At 49.3% G+C, this 26,957-nt stretch overlaps 1 protein-coding gene across 5 annotated transcripts in view; it reads left to right on the top strand.

Annotated features, from left to right (window-relative positions):
• Abcc8 (ATP binding cassette subfamily C member 8) overlaps positions 1-26,957 on the top strand; it is a 73,593-nt gene that overhangs the window by 45,627 nt on the left and 1,009 nt on the right. The window contains exons 17-37 of one of the 5 annotated variants that reach the window (XM_020177331.2): positions 6,032-6,064; positions 7,674-7,709; positions 8,283-8,381; positions 9,360-9,444; positions 10,082-10,162; positions 11,741-11,878; positions 13,376-13,501; positions 14,396-14,495; positions 14,683-14,924; positions 15,017-15,183; positions 16,229-16,298; positions 16,801-16,958; positions 19,288-19,380; positions 23,076-23,178; positions 23,734-23,847; positions 24,183-24,303; positions 24,450-24,580; positions 25,526-25,604; positions 25,729-25,837; positions 26,163-26,266; positions 26,603-26,736. In XM_020177331.2, the coding sequence (XP_020032920.1) occupies positions 6,032-6,064; positions 7,674-7,709; positions 8,283-8,381; positions 9,360-9,444; positions 10,082-10,162; positions 11,741-11,878; positions 13,376-13,501; positions 14,396-14,495; positions 14,683-14,924; positions 15,017-15,183; positions 16,229-16,298; positions 16,801-16,958; positions 19,288-19,380; positions 23,076-23,178; positions 23,734-23,847; positions 24,183-24,303; positions 24,450-24,580; positions 25,526-25,604; positions 25,729-25,837; positions 26,163-26,266; positions 26,603-26,736 (2,323 nt within the window). Of the gene's footprint in view, positions 1-6,028; positions 6,065-7,670; positions 7,710-8,282; positions 8,382-9,359; positions 9,445-10,081; positions 10,163-11,740; positions 11,879-13,375; positions 13,502-14,395; positions 14,496-14,682; positions 14,925-15,016; positions 15,184-16,228; positions 16,299-16,800; positions 16,959-19,287; positions 19,381-23,075; positions 23,179-23,733; positions 23,848-24,182; positions 24,304-24,437; positions 24,581-25,525; positions 25,605-25,728; positions 25,838-26,162; positions 26,267-26,602; positions 26,737-26,957 lie in introns of all 5 variants that reach the window. The other 4 variants (XM_074042530.1, XM_020177330.2, XM_074042527.1 and 1 more) reach the window with 4 other exon arrangements.

Genomic DNA, 26,957 nt, shown 5'->3' with positions numbered 1-26,957 from the left:
ACAGAAGAGGAAACTGAGGGGAAGCAAGTTGCCCAAGGCCACCTAGCTCTTAAGTGGCAGAAGTGGTACTTGTAGTTGGGTACTCTAGTGCATGGGCTTCCACTGTGCACTGAAAGAGGAGGGCATAAGAACATTGTGAAGAAATAACAGCTCTCCCAATAGTCCAAGGCCAACAGTCTCTATTTTGTGGTGACACACGCCTGTATCCTCAGCAGAGCCGCTGGGCCCTCAAAACTTTGTCTTTATCAACACCCATGCTCCCCAACATGCAGTCCAGGCCCCAACTCCTGGCCCTGATTGAGCCTGGGAAGGGAGACTGTGCCAAGATTCTCAATCCCCCAGAATCCAAAGGCCAGCTCCATCCTAAGCACAGTGGGGTGCATCTGGTTAGCTTGCAGCCAACCATAGGAAGTTGTTCGAACTTGTTCCTAACTCCATCCTTGCTCCAGTTCCTCCACATTGATGTGTTCACTAGCCCAACGTTTGTTGAGTGCCTACTGTGTGCCAGACCTTGTATATAGCAACAGGAATGCAAGGTTGGTTAAGATATGATCCCTGTTTTGACTGGAGGGGAAAGGAGACTAGTATGACCCTAGAACACAGAGGAACAGCAGTGAACTCTGCAGTGGGGGAGGGAAGGCCCACTGTGGATGTGGTGTCAAGCCTTGGAGATGAGCATGGGCTCATCCAGTGGAAAAGTCAGAAGTAGATGAGGAACATGTTCCAGGAAACCATGTTAGTAGAGGCCTGTTGGTGTTAAAGAGCATGGTTCTGTGTGCCTAGAGTATGTGTGGGGTGCAGTGGTGGGAGGCAGGACAGGAGTCTAAGTTCACTTGGCTTAAATCAGATGTTCCAGGCATGGGAAATAAGATTCAGCCCAAACTCTATAGAAGATGAGAGAGAGAGAGACTGTAGGAAAGGAGGCCAGTTAGGAGCTTGTTACCAATGCTAAGCCGTGGAAGCACATGTGACTCGTTTGGCATCTGCTGTTTGTCCCTCAGGGTCCTAGGCGCACCCATAGCTCTATCTGAACCCCCTATTCTGGACAATGAGTTAAGTGTAGGGCTGTATATTGGGTGCCCCTTCATTACTGGGAGAAGCTCCAGGCCTCGAATATTGGGTCTCTGGTTTGCAGGGAGATGGTCAAAATAGCTTTTGACCTGGCAGCCCCTCCTGAGAGTCTGTGTGCCTGCAGCCAGAGGTGAGGGCAATGCCAGGCCTCTCCAATGTTTTTCATCCTTATCAGGGCCAAGCCCTGGTGACCAGGCAGCCAGAAAGAGCTCCAGAGGCATAAGGCAGGAAGTTGGGGGATTAGGAGGCACAGCATGGAGAATTCTCTAGGGAGATGGGACTTAGTTTGTTGGTACAACTGTTCATTTATTTCTCCAGAGGCCAAATGAGCTAAGTATGGCTGAGCAGAGAGGAGAAAAAGCTCTGGAGCCAAGCTGCCTGGGTTCACATTTGGTCTCCATGCTTTGGAAAATTCCATAAGCTTTCTGTGCCAGTTTTCCCTTTTAACCTGTGGGGTTGATGTGAGAATTAACCTAGCATGTAGCAAGTACCTTGTAAATATTACTATAAACACTATTATTCAACAGTGTACCTCTTTGCCAAGAACAAAATTCCCTACTATTCTAATTGTTCTCCATCCTGTCTCCCATGAGAGACTGTGGTGAGCTCCCTGGAGATGGAACGTATCTTATTTGTCACTCTGTACCCATAGTACCTTTAGTAAATAAATTCATGTACTAAATGAATGAACCAGAGGCAACTTATGTCTTTCAATGGACTGCCATTATAAATTCATTATCATGTGTCTTTCTCCCCCATGCCTTTGGCCGAGCTGTTCTCTAACCCAAAATTCCAAGTTTCTCCATCAACACTTGAAATGAGTGAATCCTTTTTTGTGCATGCGTTGCCCACTGTATTGTGATTATTTGCTAATCTGTTCTTCCCCCATGATACTGGGCTCTTTAAGGTTCCCTGTTGTACACCAGGAGTCCAGTGCAGGATGTAGATTTTGTGTACTCTTCTGTGTAGGCTACAAAGAGAAAGATCTAACCCCTTACTCAGGAAGCTCACAAGTCCTAGGTGGATAGGGGCGTAAAATGAGTCCCCAAGTGGGCACAGAGGGCCCATCAGCTGAGGTCCTTCTGACTGAGCTGGAGGGCTACTGTGGCAGCCCTGAGCAGGCTCTGCATGTCAGCAGCCTGGGCCTGGTCTCAGTCATTTGGCTCCCAAGTGTTCACTTGAATGAGTCATCAGCCCCCTGCCTGGCTGTGTGTTTTAGTGAATTGTCAACCTGGGAATTTGCAAACTCTCTCTATAATCTTTAAGAAGAAAACATTTTTAATAAAAAGTCAGTATTAGTGATATATTCCTGTGGAATTCTTTTTCAGGAAATTAAGAATAGGGCTGTTAATATCAGAAGCAGAGTGACTTGAAATGCCCCTGGGGCCAGCAGGAAGCAGACCCCTAGGAAGGCGTTAGAGGTAGGGTGGACGAAGTTACCCCTCCCATGAAGAACTGCAAATCCACGCTACCTGGGGCCCCCTACTGCCTCTTCCCCTGCCACCGTACCTTCTGAGGCTCCACATGTGGCCTGTCTCTGCCCACTCAGAAGGCCTGAGCTCCCCTTGCCCTGTGCCTGCCAAAGCCTGCTGTCCTGTGGTGGTTTGTGTGAAGGGCCTGCCAAAACCCCTGGTTCACCAGAAGGTTAGAAAAAGACCCTTCTCAGTGCTGCCCTGGGATCTGATCTCCCCAACAACCCCTGGAGCCTGTGGGGGAGAGAGGTCAGGGAATCAGAGGGTTCTTGGAGGAAACAGGTGTGGCAAGAGATACTGAGGTGACCAGCCAGATTTGGGAACCAGATGGTCTCTGGTTATATTCTTGACTCTGCCACTCCCTAGCTCTATGACCTTGGGCAGGTTGCTTCAGTTCTGTGGGACTCAGTTTACTTCTTTGGACAATGCAAAACATCCTGCCTTTTCTCTCTCTGAAATTGGCCTTCAGACCCAATGACAACAATTGGACAGGGAGCTGTAGGTAAAGACGCACAGTCACAGGCCTGCTGCAGGCAAATCCTAACCTCTTCCTACCTCAGTTTCCCATTCCTTTCTCATTTACTGCAAGCATCTTCAGGGTGCATTGGGGGCTTTGGATTCCCTCTCTGTCTACACTTTGGAGAGCAGGCACTGGGCTGTTCTACAGCCTCACACCCTTCCCTCCTACAAGCTGTATTTACAATACATTCTGTCACTGTGCGCACATATTGTCACCCGCATTTGATAGAGAGGGAAATGGAGGCTGCTCTCAATTATGTCTTGCCTCGGATTTCACAGCCAGCGGGCAGAGAAGTCTCTGGATTACATTTCTCACCTCTCCACTCTGCCTGTCTCCTCCACCGACACTTCCCTCCCTCTGTCTCCACTGCTCAGCCCTTCCCACCTTTTGAGGTTTAGCTCAGCTCTGCCTTCTATGAGCACTTCCTCATTTTCTTACATTTTTTTCTCTGCAAAATGACTTTTAAAAATGACACTTTTTCATTGATTCTTAAAAAATGCACATTAAATTAGAAAAGGTAAACAAATGTAAAGAAGATAAAAAACCACTTTATATTCCATCACCCAGAAATTTCCCATCTTTTCTGTGTATTTGCATACATGTTTGTATGTACTTTTCCCCAAAAGTTCTCTAATACTTTGTGGTTCCTACTTTTCTTTTATAACTATCTGACTTCTGCCTGTATAATTCACCCAACAGACCATGAGCGCCAGAGGGTAGGCTGTGTGCTCTGATTCAGCTTGGTATGTGTTCAGCTTTAGCTGGCTAGAGGGGAGAATGTCCCCAAAGTGCAGGCAAGGAGAAATCAAAAGCTCCCAAACTCAATTAAGACCCAGCAATCAGTGAAAGCACCTGCCAGATGTATTCTTTAGTTTTGTTTGTTTTGAGACATGGTCTTGCTTTATAGACCAGGCTGGCCTCAAACTTTTGATCCACCTGCCTCAGCCTCTCGGTTCAAACAGATACACACAAGGCTTTGAAGATACTCATTCTAGAAGACTCGAGTAGAGCTATACTGGAAAGAGGAATTGAACCTGGATTCACACCCAGCTTCCCCTCTTCCTGACTCTGTCACACTTAGCCTGCTCTGTAGGCCTTGTGCCTCAGTTTCCTCATCTGTTAAGTGCAGATAGGATGATAGGGTTGATGTAGGATGAGATGGTGCATGCAGACAGCTTTTGCACCATGCATGAGAACAGCCCACAGTGAGAGCTAGTATCTCCTTCCCTTCCTCCCAAATGATTAATATACCCATTAACAAGCTCCATTTATTACAGATCCATCATGTGCTTAGCACCGTGGGGGCTGCAAAAGATGCTCTTCCTGCCTTAAAATCCCACTGGGGATGACAGGCTTAGATAGGAGCTGATTGGAGAGTGAGAAGTCCATTAGGAGGGCTAATTCCGATGCTCACCGAGTCAGGCTGGAAGCGCTGGCTCCCTGGGTCCTCCAGGAGGCCACAGATGTGTGAACAGCAGCTTTGCTACTCTAGAAGCAGTCAAGGCAGGAGGACTCCACAGATAAGCTTATCTGGGCTGTGACCACAGAGCTGGAATTTGTCAGCTTTGGGTTTTTATCTGTCTCACATTAGCAGCTTGTCTGTAAATTGAAAATTACAGCAATCTGGTGGCTGGAGAATTCAGGTTAGGTTGGGTTAAGAAAATAGAGAGAGACCACAAAATTCAGAGAAAAGGGTCAGAAAGGACTGGCGATTACACATGATCGCTTACAGCTCCATTCCATCCTGCCCTGAGCAGGAGGGGGGGTTCATCAGGTTTCTGTCCATCCCTGTGTTTATCCATCCTGGTTGCCCTGACAAGAAGGTGTTTCTCAGAGCTATGGCATGGGATATCACAGTAAAGTAATGTAGCATGAACATGTAAAGCATGAAACTTTGGAGTTAGATCTGTTTTCTCTGCTACTTCTTGCTGTGTGACTTTGGGCAAGTTTCTTAGCCTCTCTGAGACTCACTTTAATCTGCAAAGTGGGGACAGTCAAAAAGAAAAAAAACCTTCTTTGTATGGTTATTTTGCACATTAAAAGAGATAATACTATTACAATGCTTATCATAGTGCTTATAAAAGTTCAATAAATGTTAACTGTTTTTAGTATTTTTTTGGTGGTATTGGGATTTGAACTCAGGCCCTTGAACTCTACCACCTGAGCCATGCCTCCTGTTTTCACTGTTATTAAAGTAAGATCTGTATGCAAACAGAGCAGGTTGTTTTTCCCCAGATGTGCATGTCAGTGGCAGGGAGCTGCTTCTGGAAGATTCAGAGGCTTATCTTGGACTGGGGCAGAGGAAAGACCACTGGTTAAGTTGGTACCAAAATTCAGGTCAATTCTCTCACTGTTTTTCAAAATATATATAATATATTTATTTTATGTATATTTGAATATATGGATATATTCAAAATATATATAATCCACATTGTAAAGCGGTTTGACATCACAGAACACTACATGTGTGCACCGATTAGATAAAAGGAGCGTTCACCAAAAAATGCAGATCTGAGCCTCATGTGATGGTGCAGGCTGATATCTTCTTTTCTTTTTTTGTGTGTGCGTCTTTTCTTTTTTGGTACTGGGATATACCTATTTTTGAAAAAGCAAGTGCAGCCTTCTTATTTCTGACACATTATTGGGTTCCTAGCCACAGTTCGAGAAACCCTGTGTCACTGATGGTGACCTTATATCATTTTCCCTCCCTGGGCTTTAGTTTTCTCAACTATTGGCCGCTTCTCTGAGCTAATGCTAGGAGCACTAACCGAGCCCCTGTTGTTTGGAGGGTACCAGCCACATGCTGGGGGAGGCGGGAATGGAGATTAAGAAAAGTAGCTTCTGGGACCCTGGGAGAGGGTGGGAAGATGGGAGGGATAGGAACTGCTTCTTCCCGAAGCTCCAGTGTCACGGAAAGATGGGGGGTACCACATAAATGATGTTGGTCTTATCATTTGTGCCCCAGCAGCCTTCCTGATGGCGAGACAGGAGAAAACCCCAGGTACCACCTTGGGACTGGGTTGGAAGTGGACCCCAAGGCAGAGATGGAGTTGGGTGGGGGTGGAGGGCATGTGGGTGGGAATGCTAAGTATGGATTCAAGGCCTCAGAGGCACTGTGCTAAGCCATGCACCCTCGCTGAGGGCAAACTTGGTTTGGGGAAAGAGAAAAACTTGGATTACAATGGTCTGTGCCCATCCAGGGATGGGTCATAGTACATAAATAGGTATCACTCTATCCGTGATATTAACATTTCATGGCAAGTAGTGTCAGAAAGTAGATTAGTGGTTGTCAGGGACTGGAGGGAGGTGATGGGAGGGACAGGGTCTAGAAGTAGATAGTGGTGATGGTTGAACAACCTTGTGAATATACAAAAATCACAAAGTGTTTTTTTCAAAGTGGCATGGAAAGACAATTTAAAAATTATGTCTTAAAAGGCTTTTGGGAGGTGGCACTGGTGGCTCGTTCCTATAATCCTAGATACTCAGGAGGCAGAAATCAGGAGGATTATGGTTCAAAGCCAGCCTGGGCGAATAGTTTCATGAGACCCTTTCTTGAAAAAACCCATCATAAAAAAGGGTTGGAGGAGTGGCACAAGGTACAGACCCTGAATTCAAGCCCTACTACCAAAAAAAAAAAGGCTCTAGGGTGATAATGAGGAAAAAAATCTGAAACATCTGTAAGAAGACAGATTTGTTTAATCCAAGTCTAAAAAAATTCAAAGAAAGTAGATTAATAAGACTCTGAGACCTTCACCACCCTCCCTCCCTTCCCCTCTCCTGAGGACACCGAGGAGAGCCTAGACACATGTAGAGTCAAGTCTGGGAAGGTTGGCTCACCTGTTTGAATTATTTAATCCTCCACCCTTCACCCTCCAACACCCAAGAGATTTCCCTTCCTGGTATTTTCTCTGCCCTTTCTCTCACCTTGTCCCCAATGTAATGACATACTATGGTCACCATGACCATATTTCTTGAGCCAAAAACCCGACATGGCATGTGACAAGTATGTGTGTGACGAGAATGAAGTGACAAAGTATTTGGCAGCAGAGCAGTTCAGGGCACTCAGAGCACGTGGACACCATAACTGAATGGCCTTCCTGGCAGATCTCCCAGATTCCACTGTGTCTTCTGACAGGCCACAGGGGCTGCAGTTCATGCCTGGGACCCTGCTAGCCTCCCTTGGCTGAAGGTGGCACCCTCACAGTGAGGCATTGGTGTCAGTCTGCTCGGCCTAGCCTGACTCTGCCCCAGCCTGTGTACACCCTGATGGCCTGAGACCTTGGCCTGCCCATCTGAGCCCAAATATAGAGGCTGAGCCTGAAGGGACCATGTACTGGCCTCATATTCCTTTGACCAGGTTTACCCAAGAGCCAGCACAATGGTACCCTGCCCTTACTTTCCCCTTTAAATGAACCAAGTCCCCAGGGTCTCCTCACATACTTATGTGGTCAGGCAGTGGAGGCTTCCCCAGGCTGGCCATGCCCTATCCCTCACTTGTGGCTGCAGATGTGGTCTTAGGGGTTATAGAGTGTTAGAGGGAACCCAAAATCTTTATGGAGACCCAGTTCACCAGGTGGACACTGAAGCATGTTTTTCCTCCCCTGCAGCAGCCCAGAGAGGGAGACCACAGCCGACTCTGATGTCAGGTACCAGGTCTGGGAGCACTTGATCTCCAGGACAGGCTCCCTCAGAGGGCCCTCAGGCCTGAGGGAGCCATGTTGCCCTGAAGGGTAGCTCAGTGGGGAGAGGAGGGGTTGCAGGAAGAGCTCTCTGCTCCCCTTAGGGTTCAGGAGCTGCCTCTGCATTCATTGGGGTGGGCGGAAGGAAGGAGAAACCACAGTGCACTGTGATTTTCTTGGCTATGCCTTAAAACAAAAAATACGTTCTTCCATTTGGAATCCAGGATTCTGGGCTAAAGAAGGAGGGAGGAAATTGGGTTGAGTGATTACTTGATGTAGTCTCAGAGTAGAGACTCAGGAAGGAGAATAGACTGCAGGGCTGGGGTGAGCTGGGTGTAGGGCACCCCATCACCTGAGGCCAGGCCCAGCCCAGACTTGCCTCAGGCCCTGGAGGAGGGAGAGGCTACCAGAAGCCGCCAAGACACACCTCTAATCTGATTCAGCACTGCCCCACCCTCTTGCCCTAGTCTAAGCCATCAGCTTGACAACTGCACTGAGAATGAACCCCTGAGGCCTCCCCCCTCCCCCTGCTTGTTCCAGGAAGAGGGGCCCCGTGGCCTATGCTTCCCAGAAACCATGGCTGCTAAATGCCACTGTGGAAGAGAATATCACCTTTGAGAGTCCCTTCAACAAACAAAGGTAAAAGCCTCTGGGAGGGAGGGACTGGGGAGGGGCGGAAGTGCTCTCTAGCAGTGCTACCATCCTATGCTGGGCCCCAGGCCCCCCCAGCCACCCTGCCTCTGATTGGTCACCCATAACTAGCCATCTTATCTGGAGTCTAGCTAACTCCATATGGTCCATCTGGAAAGGATTCAGATGTGCCTGGACAGAGGGAAGTTCATCCCCATGTGTGAAAGGAAGGAAAAAGCCTACTGCTTATCTCGAGCTAGTGGAAGGACTGCCCAATACAGCCTGATTCTCTATTCTTGACATTTCTAGACATCTACCCCCATGATGCCAGTCACAGCTGCATCCATGGAGCTCTTACCAGGTGCCAGGTGCAGTGCCAGGCTCTTCATACATGTGATTGTCCCTAACGCTCACAAAACTATTATTATCCCCCTTTTACAGATGAGGAAACCAAGGCTCCCAAAGGTTAGGTAACTTGTCCAAAGCCAGCCAGTTGGTGACTAAAATGGGTGTCAAATCTAAAGCTGCCTAAGTACATGTGTCACCAAGACACTCTGATGCCTCCATGGACCCTGGCTGGCACCTGCCCAGGTTAAGGGCAGGAAAGGATGAGAAGATCAGGCTAGGCAAATATTTAAATAGCCATCATTACTGCTTAAACCAACCAGCAGTGATTTTTCCCAGGCCAGGCCCTGAGCTCTGGCTGCAGCTTTTCCCACTGCATGGGGACCATGGGCCACTCTCATCACTTACTCAGACTATTTGTTCCCATCCAATTTCATCCTTCAAATATTTAACCTGTCCCAAGGCTGTGTGAGATGCTGACCTTAGCTCTTTTCACACTCATATGGTGTTTGCTCACACCTATGGGGGAGGTCCATTAAAGCCATCACTCACCGTGGCACAGCTACCCAGAGACTAATGACTCCGTGTGCTGAGGCATCAGTCGGGCCAGTCGTATCAGCTGCCCCCAACCTTACTCTCCAGATACAAGATGGTCATTGAAGCTTGCTCTCTGCAGCCAGACATCGACATCCTGCCCCATGGAGACCAGACCCAGATTGGGGAACGGGTTAGTAACAGCCTCCCTTGGTCCTCCTCACTCATCACCGTCACCCCTCATGCCCTGAGGTCCTTCTCAGGGAGACTGGGTAACTGGGACTAGGAGAGGGGTGAAGTATGAAGAGCCGCCCTCCATGGGGTCCAACATGAACTCCTTGATGGTGCGTCAAGGAGTTCTTGCTGGGTTTTCCAGTCCTACTTGATGGGCAAAGCCAGTTTATTGCCGTCCCAGGCTGGGAATGGTGACACCTCCCTCATTCATGTTCCAAGTGTTTTCTCATCCCCCGTGGTACGGGATAGGCCCGGGGTTATACTGTTCCAGATGGGGCCCTTCTTCCATTAGCTTACACAACTCACCACCTTCCTCCTTGGGTGTTTTAAACCCCTGCTCCCTTGTCCTGGTTTGCACTGGTCAGATGATTCCTAGTACCTACATGATGAATCTTCAAAGACTCAGGGACCATATGCCCCACTTCCAATTGATTTCAGTAAACATGTACAAGTTCCTTCTCTCTGCAAGGTGAGGAAGGGGCTAAGAGGTGCAAAGGACCAGGCTTCTGTCTGAACTTGCTCGCCGTGCAGTACGGGGCCGGGGCAGTCGACCTGAGTGGCTGAGCACGTGATCTCTTTCTCCCCTTTGGTGGCAGGGTATCAACCTGTCTGGCGGTCAGCGTCAGCGAATCAGTGTAGCCCGAGCTCTCTATCAGCACACCAGTGTTGTCTTCTTGGTGAGTGCCCCCGCTGGCATTTCCCTTGGACCCTTATATCTGGCTGCCTCCCTGGCTTATAGAGACACTATCACCCAACAACCTCCCTCTCCAGGAGCAAACCTCTCCTGCCAGAAATATCGCCTACTCATCTTACTGATAGGGACACTGAGGCAGGCAAGGATAGCACTAGTGACCCACTGCATACTTCACACTGAGCTCCTCAGTAGCCATGAGGGGAGGCTAGTGGTAATATCTAGAGGCACCCCTCTGAAGACCCCCGACTTATCCACCTGTCTGCAGCGCATCTATCAGAATAGCACAGACATGGAACACATGTTACCACTTCCCATCGTAATGCCCAGGGAAGACATTGCTTATCACTGCATCATTTCCCATGGAACCCAGAATCCTTCTGAACACAGCACCCCAGGTAATCACTAGCAATAAAACATAACATTTAGGAGATACCCCAGCCCTATTTCATGCCAACCTCTGTGTCAGGTGCCTTGGTTATCGTGAAGAAGCCTAAGACTCACCCCTTTGCCTTGAAGATTTAGAGTTTGATTAGGGAGACAGAGCTTACCCACATGCAGACATAGCCAGTTCAAAGTCAAGCTGTATGGCACAGACCATGAGGTCCTAGACCAGGAGACTGCTGTGAGGGCTGGAGTAGTCATGGAGAGCTTCCTGGAAGAGAGCCTTGGAGAGAGTCAATTAAACAGAAGGAAAGTGGGGAGCAATTTGGACAGAGAGTTGCTGTAAGGAGCCTGAGATCTCTGATCCCAGCTTTATTCTTTCCCTTTTCCCATGACACACATCACACTCCTCAGCAAAGAGGCTTCAAATGTAAATGTTTATGGTCTTTGAGAGATGTGCTCAGCACTTTATGAAGTTCTAGGTCATTTATGCTCCCACCTGAGACAAAATCATTTTGAGAAAAGTGGAAACTTTTCTTTCAACAAGCTTTCATTTAGCTCCTACTCTGCACCAGGCACAGGCTTAGGGTGCCAGACCTTGGGGTCCTGACAGTCAGAAGGGGGCAAACAACTCAGGTCTGGCTGTTCACAGAATATCCCTGGAAGAGAGAGGCAGGAAGGGTAGGAGTGGAGTCAGGGCAGGACACAAGAAGGACTAGAGCAGGGGTGGGTGTAGGGTGGGTACGGGCTTATTAGGCAGACAGAAGGCAGAACAGCACCCATGTAAGGGAACAGCTCTGGCAAAAGTCTGGAATGGCAGCTCCTTGGAGCCCTGGAATGGAGGGGACTTGGAAAGGACCTAAGAAGCGAGACTACAAATGAAGACTAAGGAGGCTAAAGAGGACCTGGAACACTGTCTAAGGAGTTTGGGCTTTAGAGCTGATGGGAAGCTGCTGCAGGTTCAGGAGACAGGAAATGGAAAAATTAGATCTGGTTGAGGGTAGTAACTGGTAGCAGCCCCATTTTATGATGAGCCAGTGAGGCCCAGAGAAATCAGGTGAGGTGTCTAAGGCCACACAGATAACTAGTGTCCATTCTTAGATCAGGATTGATACAATGCTGGTGGGTCATATGCTTACTGTTATCCCTTCCCCTATACCTGCCCCTGCCTTGTCCTCAGGATGATCCTTTCTCAGCTCTGGATGTCCATCTGAGTGACCACTTGATGCAGGCCGGCATCCTTGAGCTGCTCCGAGATGACAAGAGGACAGTGGTCCTGGTGACCCACAAGCTACAGTACCTGCCCCATGCAGACTGGGTGAGGGACCACAAGATCAGGTTATGGAGGACTGGGAGCAAGGCAGCAGGCATCTTTGAAGGAGTCAGTCAGGTGTCCTCATAGCAATTGCCAAAGGCCACAAAACACGAGGAGCTACCCCTTGGGTGGCTTTGTGCAATTTTGACAGCTCAGGGAGACACTCTTTAGGGGCTATGGGGTTGGTGTCACCTAGACCTGCAGATGCTGTCCACCCTGTCCTGGGTCCTTGTGGATACACCCAAGGCTGGCACTAGGAAGTCTCAGGAAGACACAGACATGCAGTATCTACCTTCTCTTCCCACCCAACCTGATGCCACCTCCCCTCCCACCTTGGGAAGCACCATATCCCCCTCCCCCTAGCCTTCTGGGGGGTGGATGAATTCAGACTGGGATTGGAAAGAGACTGGTGAGCTGTGGGCATGGTTTAAATGGTAGAGTGCTTGCTTCGTATGCAGGAGGCCCTGGATTCATCCCCCAGTTGCCACACAAAAAAAATTGAAATTAAAAGAATGCAGAAGGAGACCATGGAAACAAACAGTGGTGGTAGAATAGAAACTTCAACATTCCTGGTAGAATGCCATGTTTTAAAGCCCCACATGAACTAAGTTCCCATATTCTTCAGAGGGTAGAAAAGACTTTTCAAGTCATTTGGAAAGAACTTGATTTTTACGTTGGAGATAATGTGACTTAGAATCTAGGCCCTACCTATTCTTATATGAAATATCCCTGGGATAGCAGCCAAAATTCAAGGTCTTCTCTGAGCTTCAAGCCTGTGCTAAGTGACCTGTTAATTTCTCCCAAATTAAGTCTTTCTCCATGTGTGATGAGATCTTCCTCCACTATGAAAAAGAGTAAAAAAACCCCCAGAATATCCGTGTATTTTTTTAAAACTATTAAAACAGGTGCAGAGGTTTGTGTCTGAGCTTCTCTGGTGATACTGGCAGGGTAATTCAGGACAATCCTGAATCCAAAGAAGGTAGATACGAAAGTATCCATAAGCAGGACTCCCAGGCAACCTCCCTGAACGAGGCATGGTGTGGGTGGGAGACAGGATCAGTTAATGGGGCTTCTGTGTGGTAGTGTCATTGGGTTTTTTTGAATAAAAAGATTGATTCCAAAAAGGCACAGCCACACATCTTAAACCAATGTGTCTTTGCCAAGCACGGATGGATTCTACCAGACCCGCTATCAGAAGGAGCTAAGGGTAGCAAGCAGGCAATTTGCCTGTTAAATAGTTGAAAACTGCTACTGATGGCATCCTTGTGGGTAAACAATCAGCTTGACCAGGATGCACTCATTTGCTCTGCAGACCCAACCATCGAGAATTGTGTTGTTGAGAGTAGGTTACCACTGCTGCCCAGTGCAGTGGATGAAGGAAGTAGACCACAGTGGGTGGGGCCTGAATACACCTCCATCTCAGACTCATTGGTCAGGCAGGATGTGACCTCCACACCTCCCCAACCAGCCCTCAAGGTGGATTTGTTTCTGCATTTACAGATCATTGCCATGAAGGATGGCACCATCCAGAGGGAGGGTACGCTCAAGGACTTCCAAAGGTCTGAGTACCAACTTTTTGAGCACTGGAAGACCCTCATGAACAGACAGGACCAAGAGCTGGAGAAGGTAGGCATATCTTGGGGGCCAAGCAGTCACCCTGGATAGAAGGTTCTGCTAGAACCTGAACTTACAAAGGCCTGCCTGTCCTCACTGCCCCAGGACACCCCTGAAGGACGGATGTGGGAGCTGGCATGAATCACTCCTACCAAAGGAAAATCAGTGCCTGTCCCACACACCCAGAGCAGAATCAGGCACATGCCTTCCCCTCATCCTGCAATACTCAGATACCATTTAGTTGCAAAGCTGAAAACCAACTCAAATTTATTAAGCAAAGAAAAATGGAAGTGAAGAACTTATTGGCTCATGAGACCAAGAAGTCCCAGGAGTGTTGTAGCTTCAAGTGTCACTGGATCCAGATGGTCAAACCGTGTCATCAGGAAGCTGTTTCTCACCATCTCTTGGCTCTGCTCTGCTCAGGTCTGCTCTCATTCTCATGGTAACAGTGAGAGTGGCAGCATCATCACTCTCAGGCTTCCTTTCTCCAGCTCATCAGCTTGGCAGAAAGAATTCCTCTTTCACAGGAGTTCAGCACAAGTCTCTTGGCTGACCACTGTTGGTCCAATTTGGTCACGTGCTTTTGGTCACATGCTCAACCCTGAGCAGATCATCATGGCCAGGAAGGTGGAATGTGAGGGTTGGTCAGTCAGTCCAGGGTCATGTACCCACCTGAATCACTTGAATCACAGAGACTATGAAAATGGACAGGATGGCCCCCCACTGGGATGCTGGGGTGTTAGCAGATAAAGAGGAAGGAGTAAATCCTGGCAGATGAATGTGTGTGCATATGTGTACTCCACCAGACAGGAAAGCCTTGGACTCCTGATACTGGTCATCACCAGGGTGGTTTCCCCACAGCCTGCCTTTTCTGAGGACATTGGCCAGGCCCCATCTGTCTTGCAGGAAACCGTCATGGAGAGAAAAGCCACAGAGGCATCCCAGGGCCTGCCCCGGGCCATGTCCTCAAAAGATGGATTTCTGCAGGATGAGGAAGAAGAGGAAGGTACAGAACATAGAACTGGGAGTGCAATTATCAGCCACAGGGAGACTAAGATCTGGGGTTCTTGGCTTGATTGAGTCCCTCTGTGTGCCTCAGTTTTCCCATTTATAAGTGGGTATAGATACCCTCTGGTTCACCCTCAGAGGGATATGACATAAGAAGCCAAAGCATTGGTTCTTATGACTTGCAGAGGATGCAGCCGAGAGTGAGGAAGAGGACAACCTGTCATCGGTGCTGCACCAGAGAGCCAAGATCCCATGGCGAGCTTGTGCCAAGTACCTGTCCTCTGCTGGCATCCTGCTCCTGTCACTGCTCGTCTTCTCCCAGTTGCTTAAGCACATGGTCTTGGTGGCCATCGACTACTGGCTGGCCAAGTGGACTGACAGTGCCCTGACCCTAAGCCCTGCAGCCAGGAACTGCTCCCTCAGCCAGGTATGGCCACAGCCCCATGGCAGGGGCCAGGGTGGGGGAGAGGGCCATGCCTACATACATCTCCAGAATCCTCTCATTCTCTGCTCACCCAGGAGTGTACCCTGGACCAGACCGTCTATGCCTTGGTGTTCACCGTGCTCTGTAGCCTGGGCATTGTTCTGTGCCTCATCACCTCTGTCACTGTGGAGTGGACAGGGCTCAAGGTGGCCAAGAGGCTACACCGCAGCCTGCTGAACCGCATCATTCTAGCCCCAATGAGGTATCCCTTCACCAGCCCGGCCATGCTATGGCTAGTCACTGTGCTCTAAGCCTCAGTCTTCGATCTATAAAATGGTCACAGATGACCTTTGTCACAAGTTCATGGGAGTGACATGCAAGGAGAGTGTGAGTAGGAGTGTCCTCTGCCATCACATACCAGGCATTTTACATAGTTACTTCATCTAATTGTCACAACAGCCTTTGTTGAAAGACTGCACGCGCTAGGTAAAGGTTAGCTCCTTTCCCTGGGTGGTGCCATCTGCCCATCTACATCCACAAGTTCCATTGTGTCCTCTCTCCGCTTCTCTCCCTCAGTCGACCTATAGGCTCTGACACTGGGAGTGGGCACAGCTGTTCTAAAGCAGCTGGATGGATAAGAAGCAGGATGGAAAAGAACCCTGAAGGCCACCTGGTGTGAAAGAGATTTGATGTTGTCACTGCCAACTCAGTTTGAAAACATAACAGGCAAACAGGTTACCTGGCCCCTTATAGAGGCCAGACCTCACCAACTGATGACACTTTTTACTTTTCAGCTTCAGTAGCTCTCTGTGGCCCATGAATATGGCCTCCACCTTGACTTACTCTCTATTTGCTCCAGATCTGTGGTTCAGAAATTCTGATTGGGGCTGGCCTGATTCCAGGTCACAGCTAGAGTGCTGACAGTCAGAATGGCCTTGTAGGATCAGCCAGCTGTCCCCAGGGCCAGGTTCCCCTGGCATGTTGTCCCCCTAGAGAAGACTCTGTGTCCCAGGGGGACAGCTGCTGAGTGAGCCAAGCCAAGTAGCAGCTGAGAAGGGTGACAGTAGTCACAAATGGGCCTACAAGTCAGAGAGGAGGTTAACTGGACACCAGCACCCCTTTGGGTGACTATGGAAGTTCTCAGGGACACAGGCCAGATGTCTGCAGAGTTGCAAAAGCAACTGGTCCCAGGAAGCCAGACCCACAGATGACTGTAGAGACACTTTAATGAAATAAATAGCACTTTCATTCAATAAGCAGAATGCAGATCAATACATGAGTGAGTAACTGTTCTGTTTGCTTCTTAGGTTCTTTGAGACCACGCCCCTCGGAAGCATTCTGAACAGATTTTCATCCGACTGCAACACCATTGACCAGGTACAGGGGACTGAGCCACATTTGCCCTGGTCCAGAGAAAGGCCACCCCGCCCCTAACTTTTCCTCTTTGATACTGGGCTCCTTAGATCAGGTGATCAAAGCCCTGTAGTTGAAGCCCATTGTTCCTGATCTTATTTCATTATTGCCTTGGGGCCCAGAACTCCCTAGGAGACCTTCATAAGACCAAGAGAAACCAGATCTCTTTGGCTTCCATCCAACACCCCAGTGACTCGTTCTAGGAAGGTTCCAGCATATTCTGAACCAAAGTGGCTGATTATGTTGAGAATATTCACCTGGATTCAGTCTGACTTCTTTATTTACCATCCTACTAAATGGTAGCAAAACACAGCCATGATTTATGCCCTCAGGCAGCTCCCCAGGTAGTTAGGACAGTTAAGCTATGTGCCTATAACAAAGTGAGAGAGCAAAACATAGGGCAGGTAACACTCTGAATGCAATCTAATATCCAACACACCTGGCTGTCTCCCCTCACTTCCCTTAGCATATCCCGTCCACGCTGGAGTGCCTGAGCCGCTCCACCCTGCTCTGTGTCTCAGCCTTGGCCGTCATCTCCTATGTCACACCTGTGTTCCTCGTGGCCCTCTTACCCCTGGCCATTGTCTGCTACTTCATCCAGAAGTACTTCCGGGTGGCATCCAGGTGACAGCAACATTTGCCAGCTTAAGGGGTGGGGCAGGGGCAGGAAATACTTTGCAGTGGGCAATTTGGTACACTTGCTAGAATCATAAAAGTAGTAGAGTCGTGTTCCCTAAAAAGGAAAATAGAAATAAATCTGAAGGAAATAGCCACAACACACTACTCCAACATAACTATCTGTCAACACACATACTCTGCAGTTAATATCTGAGTTATTTTCCTTGGGAGACATGGTCAGGAATGGAATTGTGAGGGCAGGTGTATGCACGTGCACTTCACTGAGGTTGTCAAAATGCTTCCCATGAGGAATCCAACTGATGCAGGAGTCAGACTGGTTTCTAATGTGTAAAACTAGACAGCATCTGATATGAGCTGTGTTACTGAATCACACATCTCAGCACAGGGGTCTAGGGCATGGCTGCAAGCCTAGGCTTGATGGAGTCTCTCCCTGCCACTTTCATTGGTCATATTTGCCCTCATGAGCCTCGAAACCATGCATACCTCTTCCCTACTCAAAATTTTCTAAGACTCTTCTCTAGAAAGAGAGGTAGTTTAGCTTTTAATTTCAAACTCAATTTGCTAATTAATTTGTCTCTAACCTTGTCACCCAAAGAGTGTAAATATAATGAAATTGGAATATATCTTTTACTTAAATATTTCCCATTAGCTTAGTAAGTAGGTTTAATTAATACTTGATTGATAAACAAAAATGTAGAAACCTATTATGTATGTATAAAAGGGGGATTGAATACACATTGAGATTTTGATATTGCTCTCAGCCTAAGGCAGTTATCTTAGGCTAGCAAATGGCAGAACCCCTCTAAATATTACTAAACATTTTGATAAAATTTTAAATTAAAGTTATGTACAAAAACTGTAGAAATCAAATGAGTACAACAAAATGAATGTTCCCAGAACAAACAAACCCAGGCTACCAACACTCAGCTAACAAATGCCGCACATCACCTGAGTCCCAGAAGGGCTTTTTTTGCCCTCTACCTTTGCCAGGCCTCTGAGAAACTATACAGAATTATAACACCATAGACTAATTTTTGCCTCTTTGAGGAACTTTCATTAATAAAATCATAACATATGTACTCTTTTTTAAAAAAGAAAATTTTCTAGGAAATTCTTGGGAGTGATTCTGTTAAACTCAGATTCAAAGAATTAGTGGGAAATCCTTTATGACCCTCTAGACTGCTATCTCAGATTGCCAGTTACACCAGTCAGTGGGTCAGGAAATCAATATCATGACTCACAACATGCATTTTAAAATATGACTCACAACATGCATTTTAAAATAATGAACTAGAACAGAAACTATCAGACTGTATTCATATAGTAACAGCAAGCTTTGCCTCAGGAAACCTGTTTGGGTCACCTTGGGGTGTGTGTGCTGATTTGTGATATAAAATGCATTTCTTACTGCAGATTGTGGTCAGAAAGGTTAAGTGTCTTTCCTAAGAGTACATGGTTGTTTAGAAATGAAAATCAAAATACTGATCAGCAGTAATGATAATTAAATTTAGATACATTCTGGCTACAATCACCTGACCTAAAGGATCAACATTTGTATAAATGGCTTTTTGCTCAAATGATCCAGAATTCCTGGCATCCAACAGGAACACAGTGCATTGATACTAACAAAATTACAGTGACTTTTCAAACACCATACTGTACTTTGTACTTCAGAGTGTTGGACAACACTCTGTTGTTGTACAAGCTGTTCTACAAAGTTAATTTCTTCTGCCAAAGAAGAAAAGTTCTCCCTGTTCCTTTGGTTCCCGCTCTGGCCCTAGAAATGGTGTGTCTATGAAAGCTGCTTCCTTTGTCCCAGCACCCATATGCTGTCAAGGTGCAGCTATGGGGAGTGGAAGGTCTCTCTATTGCCATGGAAACCTGACCTCCCCTTCCCCAGAGCTCTTTAAGCACTGGCCTGTTATGCAAAGCCTATTGTGGTTCTTGGAAAAGGAGGGATTGAGAACTTTGAGTCTGGCCTTCTGGTCCTTTGGCCAGCTAGCCTGTGAAATGGAACCAACCTGCCGTACCTTACCTCAGCACCAGGCTGTACAATAGGAGCACAGACAGACCCAGGTGTGATGTAGTTGATTCCCAGGATAACCAGAACTGGGCCTAGCAGACTAAGTATAAGCATTTTATATAAACGATCTTATTCAGTGCTCACGACAGTATGGCGGGGAGGCCCCCTGGTCCTCCCTCTCTGCAGACTCTGCAGGTGAGACTCTGGGGCCTAGAGAAGTGAAACTGTCTGCCTGCACCAGGCTGAGTCTTGACTGGTTCTCCTCACATTCTGTTCTGCCCCTGGGCACAGGGACCTGCAGCAGCTGGATGATACCACCCAGCTCCCACTGCTGTCTCACTTTGCTGAAACTGTGGAAGGCCTCACCACCATCCGGGCCTTCAGGTATGAGCCTAGATCCCTGTACCCTTATCTCTCGCTCCAGGTAGGAGTGGAGGGGGAAAGGTCACAGGTCATGAGATTCAATTCAAAGGATCCCACTATGAAAGTCCCAGGATACTCCTCTCTAACCTTTCCCCAAGCCCCAAGGCTGAGGTGATATCCACCAGTGGGGACAGGCTATGTAGGCTCCCCTATAAAATTCCAGTCCTGCAGACAAGCCCAGGGCCTCTGTGAACTGTGGAAGAACATGAAAGAAATAAGGCTGGGCCAAGTCTCCAAGTGTCAATGCTAGAAAACCCCTTAGATCCCAGGGACCAGCCCTAAGGCCCTCTGCTGTTGAGAACCTCATGCAGCCAAACTACTAAGTACCATGCCCAGTCATTCCTCTCTGTGACCTTAGGTGCTGATCATGGTTCTCTATGCACAGATAAGGAAACTGAGGCACAGAGCAGTCACATAACCCCAGACTTGAGCCTACTGGTCCACCCAACAAACATTTTCTGAGCTCCACATGTGCTGAGCCCCATGCCAGGCACTAAAGTGATTCATCTGATGAGCTGCTGTCCCTAGGAGCAGTTACAGTCCAGACTTAGAGCAAGATAGGAAAAATCCATGTGACAGCTGTTCTGCTAGAAACAAAGACATGGGCTGGGGGGAGCTAGAATTGAGGCAGTCATGGGACACTTCATAGAGGAGGGAACATAGGTGTTAAGATTCAAAACATAAGTATGAGTTCACCAGGCTGGAGGAATTGCCAGAAAACTATAGAACCTTTGCTTCATTCTCGCCACCCTAATTGAGCTGGACAGGAGTATCCAAGGCTGCCTGGGGACTGGAGGAGGCTATTGCTGCCCTCAGCCAAGTCTTAGTCAGATCTAATGGGGCATCTGTCCTCCTGTCAGCCAGGACTGAGACCCCTGACACAGAGAATTGGCCACTGGTCTCTAAGCCTCACCCGGACAATGATAACAAATTATTTTTAGAATGGCATAGCTGCATGGGGTATGACTGTAACCATGTGACACCAAGCTCTGTGTCCAGTAGTAATCCTAGGGCTCAAGGACCAGCTGAGGACCCAAAGACACTTGTTGTTCCTCCCCCCAACACAAAAGTCCAGTGTCAGCCTGGGAGAGGCACCAGGCTCCTGGCACAGCATTGCAGCCTTCACTCACTCCTGGGCATGGGAGCCAGTAGGAGGACACCTCTTAGGGGACTTGTGTTAGTAGGGCAAAGCAGAACAGAGCAGAGTCTCCCCTGGCCTGTGCTCCACTCACTGGACATCCCCTTTCCCTCACATGCCTGCCTGTCTGTCACACAGCAGCCTCAGAGCCCAGCACATGGTTCTAGAATTGGCTCTCATCCACCTTCCTCTTCAAGACTGAATTTCCCCAGGTCTTTCCACTTCCAATTCTTTCATACTCCTGGGCCCAGCCTCTGCAATAAGTTTTACAGTTTGTGTCCAAAGGCCTTCAGATTGGGGCTGGGGCAGAGAGACTGTGACATTCCTAAGTGGGACAGAACTCTTGTGAGCAGATTCCAGCACCCTGTCACCAGCTGGGCTCGGGGCAAACCTGTGGTCAGCCAGAGGAACTACTGCCTGGCGAGACCTCCCACACCTTGCACTGACACTGTGAATGATTTATAAGTTTCAACGAAAGACTTTAATCACCTCTATATGTGTCTAATTCACTGGGTGTAGCCCAGCAGTCTGCCCTGTTGGGAACTAACTAGCATTTATTGATTCCACACTTCCTGAGTGCCAAGTGCTAATTGTTGTGTGTGTATCATTGCATTTAATCCCCAAAACAGCATGACATAGGTATGAGAAGTCACCTTCTATCTACAGATGTAGGCTCGAGACCCAGAGAGGCTGGTAACCAGTCCAAGGTCTCACAGACTGTCAATTGGTGCAGAGCTTGGAACCCAAGCTGGTCTGCCCTTCTGGACTTCCACAAGAGACCCTCGATTATTCTGCAAAAGAATTTCCACAGTTCCTGGCATTAGGCTCTGTGTCAGGCCCAGAGGCTTCCAGGCATGCAGAACTGTTACTATCCCCATTATACTCATGAGGAAACTGAGTCTCCATGTTGACACAGTCCTGATGTTCAGACTCCAACCTGGGTTTGCACTCCTCAAAGCTGTGCTTCTCAGGAAGAATAGGTCTTCCCAGTCCTCAGACACTCCCACACACCCACACCAGAAGCCTAGACTCTCCTGTCATACACAGAGGCCCTCAGGCCCCCACACAGTCATCCTTGGCTTTCTCTCACACACATGTGCACTCATGCACACCAACTTGCACTTACTCAAACATTTCACACTCCCCACCACCACCACCTACACGCATGTATCCACCACTTGGCTATGCAATTGCACACCTCAGAGACTCACTTCTATCCCATACACATGCCCTGCACCCAGAAATAATCCAAGCCGAATAAACAACTTCAGGAGTGAAAACCAAGTCCCCAAAAGATTCATCTTGGGTCCCTCTGAGTCCTTGAGGTTGGTCTTTTACCAGACCAGTGGTACTGAGATGGCTTTTTTTTTTACCTTCTCATTCATCATCAAACAAATGCTCTTGCACCTTCTCCAGGAGAGCGGTGGCAGGTCCATTCACAATGAGGCAGGGAAAACATGATGAGGGAACCAGGGTGGGAAAGAAACCCCCAGAACTCCTTGCACAGAGAGACCCGAGAGGACCAGAGGAACATCCACTCATTTTTTCAACAAATGCTGGGTACAAATCAGACATGCTCCCATCCTCAAGGATGAGTGAGATGGATCATAAACAGCTAGAGAAGGGAATGTATAAGCAAACACTATGTAGCTAACAGGCTAAAGAGGCAGAGAACTATGGGCAGGGGATGGGGAGGACCTACTTTTGATAAGGGAGTGACCAAGAAAGGTCTCTCAGAGGAGATTGCAATTAAGGTAAGGCCTGAAAGTTGAGAAGGCAGACTTGTGAAGTGCAGGGGAGAAAGCATTTCAGGCAGTGGGAAGAGCATGAGCAAAGGCCCTGGGGTGGGGAAGAACTTGATATTGACATAAAACTTTGAAAAGGCTGGGCTGCAGCACAGTAAACAAGGGAGTTTGTAGGTAGGAGATGAGGTTGGCAGGAGCTGGCTCACACAGGCTCCTGGCAAGGAGGTGGTGCTTTATCCTAAAAGCAATGTGAGGCCATTGATATTCTAAGCAAGTCACAGTTTAGGATTTAGAAGGATGATGCTGGCTGTTGGGTGGTGAGTGGCTTGTGGGCTGGTATCAGGACAACTGTTAGAGAGCAAATGCAGTGATCCAGTAAGCAGGAAGCAGGAGAGGTGTGGACAGAGGCAAGGATGATTTGGGAGGTAGACATAAGAGGGCTTGTACGATTGGATGTGAGTCCAGATGGCTCCTGGGTTTCTGGCCTAAGAAGCTAGGTGAATGGTAGTGCTCTTTACTGTAATGGGAAGACCTGAGAAGAGGAACGGGTCTTGGGGTGGAAACAAGGGTATGAAGGAGGTGGGACTGGACAGGTTAGACTAAGTAAGAAGGAGCTAGGAGGACTTTCCATCAAGGCCAGTCACACATAGGGCAACAGAGATGGCATACCTGGGGGCTGGTGAGGCACAGCTGGTCCCTCTATAGGTAGAGAGAGTCATAGGAGCTACGTGGACTAACATTGTTCCCTCAAAATCTGCTCATCCTCCCTCCAGGTACGAGGCCCGGTTCCAGCAGAAGCTTCTTGAATATACTGACTCCAGCAACATTGCCTCCCTCTTTCTCACGGCTGCCAACAGATGGCTGGAAGTCCGCATGGCAAGTGCCAGCCCATCCCTACCCTGGGGCCCAGGACAGGGGTTCTGCTAGGAATGTGGAGTCAGAGCAAGGGCCAAATGAAGACCAGGGGTTGGGAGAAAAGAACAGAGTGGATAGCAGATCATGGGGACATGGAACCTTCCTACCGTCCCTCCCCGGTCATCCTCCCATCACCTAACCTGCACCCCTTCCCCAGTATCTCTGCCTGGGGGCTTGTGTATCTGAGGGGTATGCCAGGAGCAAGAAGAGCTGTAGGCATGACTGTGCAGGGTGCAGAGATATAATAACAGCAATGGTGAATGTGTGTCTGCAGTGGGTCACATATACACATTGTATGTGAGGCACCCTACTCAGTGGGAGCATAAACTTGGGGCACACATTAGCTCCTGGGCCCCAACTTTCACCAGCCTCCTGTGTGTCTGGTACATGTAAGTGTGGGCCAGGGTCGAGGCTGGCTGAGCTGCTCTCCCCTTCCACCCAACAGTGAGGTGGGATGGGGTACCTGTGGCACCAGAATCTGAGGACGCCAGCCAGCTGCTTTCCCTCCCTCCACAGGAGTACATCGGCGCATGTGTGGTACTCATTGCAGCCGCCACCTCCATCTCCAATTCCCTGCACAGGGAGATCTCTGCTGGCCTGGTGGGCCTTGGCCTCACTTATGCCCTAATGGTGAGTAATAACAGGCCCGGGTCAGGGCAGGTCAAACACCAGCTCTCAGGAATCCCAGACCTCCTTCCTCAATTGAGACATGGGACAGCCTCCACCTAGGCAGGAAAGCTGACTGTCAGGACCCAGGGCCCAGGCCACAGAGAGATGGTGAGTAAGGAGCTACAGTCATTGTCACCTTTCCCAAGCCTCCAGGGAAGCCACTCTGAACAGGAAGCCACTGGGCAGCAAAAGTCATCTAGGGGCCCCTGGTCCTCAGCTATAAGAAGAACCATCCAGGTGGCCAAGGGCAGAACTAGGTGACCACTGGATGTCTGTGACTGGCTTACTCCACATAGGTCTCCAACTACCTCAACTGGATGGTGAGGAACCTGGCGGACATGGAGATCCAGCTAGGGGCTGTGAAGCGAATCCATGGGCTCCTGAAAACTGAGGCAGAGAGCTATGAGGGGCTACTGGGTGAGGGGCATGTGAGAGCTCTTGGGAAGGGCCCACAGGAGGGGTGTGCCTGTGCTGGGGGACTACACGGGAGCCCAGGGGTGGTGGTCCTCCTGGATGCTAGCCGTGGCCCATGCCTCATGGCTGACCCCCAGCCCGGCCTCCAGCACCATCACTGATCCCCAAGAACTGGCCAGACCAAGGGAAGATCCAGATCCAGAACCTGAGTGTGCGCTACGACAGCTCTCTGAAGCCAGTGCTGAAGCACGTCAATGCCCTCATCTCCCCCGGACAGAAGGTAAGACATAGGGTGGAACAACACAGAGTCACCCTGTGGCCCTCTATAGCCCCTTCAGGCCTCTAACCCGTTTAGAATCCCCAGTCTCCCAGCCCTGGGCCTGTCATGTGGAGCAGATTCAGCCCACCTTTCTTCCCCTCCCCTTCTCCTCTTGCTGCCCTCAGGCTCGGTCTCCTCACCTGTCCACCAAAGAGGCTAATATCCTGGACTCCCCTGGCTTAGAAGGGCATTATCAGGGCCTCTCTCCCTGCAAATGGTTGGGGGCTCTCCCCACCTGAGCTTCAGAGCAGGGGCCTAGGGCAGAAATCAAGGCTGTCCTTCTCCTGGGGGAGGGAGCCAGGGTAGTGCTCTGACCCAGTTCTCCTCATGACCCTCCTCACTTGCCCCATCTCTCTAACTCTGTCCCTTTCCTTCTGTCTCTCTGTCTCTGTCATTGTCTGTGGCTGTCTATCTCAGCATGTCTTACCTTGGGGTACTATTGTCCCTGCCTCTGTCTCTTCCCATCTTTCCTTGCCTCACTTGTCCCATGTTACTCTCTGTGTCTATATTAGTCGCTTCATTAAATTAACATTTCTGTTGGGATCTAAGGGCCAGGAAGCAATATGGTCAGAGATGCCCTCAGTTTAGGATGAGGCACACAGACACATCCCTGCACACACACTCAGCCACACTTGCTACACCCACCTCCTGAAGACACACCAGGGATCTCAGCTACCCTGTAGCCATGTACCAGGCATACCCAGATCCACACCAAGGCCCAGGCCTCACTTTGCTCTTGGGTTCATGCTCATGCACACGAGCCCAATCTGTGGCCCAGCCTAGCCAAAGAGAAACTGGTCAGAAAACAAGGGCAAAAGGAGATGCTGTGACTTCCTACACTAGCACACCACCCCCCCAGCGCTCAAGGCTGGAGCCGTAGCAATACACCTGCTTCTCTCTTTCCAGATCGGGATTTGCGGCCGCACGGGTAGTGGGAAGTCTTCCTTCTCTCTCGCCTTCTTCCGCATGGTGGACATGTTTGAAGGTGAGACCTCGCATCCTGGTCTCTGGTCAGATGTCACAGGAGGCCCAACAGTCACTGCATCTTTATTGGGAATCACTGCACAGGCTGAACCCATTCCCTCACCCGTGCCATAATCTCCATGCAGGACGCATTGTCATTGATGGCATTGACATCTCCAAACTGCCGCTGCACACTCTGCGCTCACGCCTCTCCATCATTCTCCAGGATCCTGTCCTTTTCAGTGGCACCATCCGGTGAGCCCCTGCACCCCCTGACTGCCCCAGCCTGGGCTGGCTCACATCCACCAAGTCTGCAGCAAAGAGGAGGGGGGAGAGGGACAAGGGTCTACAGAGGGGTGTCACCTTCATGCTCTTCCTCCCATTAGGCCTAGGTAGGCACTGGTGCAACCTCCACCCCAGTTCTCAGTTGCCATCATCCACCACTGTCATCACCTCGGTGCTCCCCACACAGCCGGGTCCCCAAGTCACTCAGGTCTCACCCACTGCCCTTTTAGGAGTCCCTGAGGATGGGGACAGAACCCTGCTCCCTTCGTTACGTGCTTTCCATGCCCCTCTCCAGATTTAACCTGGACCCAGAGAAGAAGTGCTCAGACAGCACGCTGTGGGAGGCCCTGGAGATCGCCCAGCTGAAGCCAGTGGTGAAGGCATTGCCAGGAGGCCTCGGTAACCACTCCTGGCACTAACAGGCCATGGAAAGCTGGGGAGGGAAGCCTAACCCCTGTCTTAGGTGAACCCAAGTTTGAAGTCCAGGATCTGGCAAGATTCCAGAGACCATTTAGTTCTCCCTTTTACCAGGGAGTGCCTTGCTCATTGCAGTCTGTGCGTGTGGTATCTGTGTTGTGTCAAGTGTGTCAGTGCTGCACACATGTGTGCTCACTGATACATAGCCATACATTTGTCCCTGTCCACACGCTTTCCAACAGCCCCCCATGCTGTCCCTCTACTGCAGTCACAGTGCAGGATTAACTCAGTCCTGTTCCCCTCCTGGGCTGCTTTCAGATGCCATCATCACTGAAGGTGGGGAGAATTTCAGCCAGGGCCAGAGGCAGCTGTTCTGCCTGGCTCGGGCCTTCGTCAGGAAGACCAGCATCTTCATCATGGATGAAGCCACTGCTTCCATCGACATGGCCACGGTTAGTCCTGGGTGTATCCTTGTAGTGGAGACTGTGGGAGGGGGTCTTCATGGGGGGTTAAGGAACAGTTTGCTCACAGTCCTGAGGCTCAAGTTGCTCTTAACATCAAGGGTCACATGTAGCAGAAATGGCAAGGGGTGGAGGGACTCTTACTCCATCTAGTCTTAGAAAATGTTCACACCCACATGCCCACACCACCACCACCACCCACCCACAGACAC

This window comes from Castor canadensis, chromosome 1 (genome assembly GCF_047511655.1).
Source record: "Castor canadensis chromosome 1, mCasCan1.hap1v2, whole genome shotgun sequence".
In the NCBI taxonomy this organism is placed as follows: domain Eukaryota; kingdom Metazoa; phylum Chordata; class Mammalia; order Rodentia; family Castoridae; genus Castor; species Castor canadensis.
This window is presented reverse-complemented; position numbering and strand designations above follow the sequence as displayed.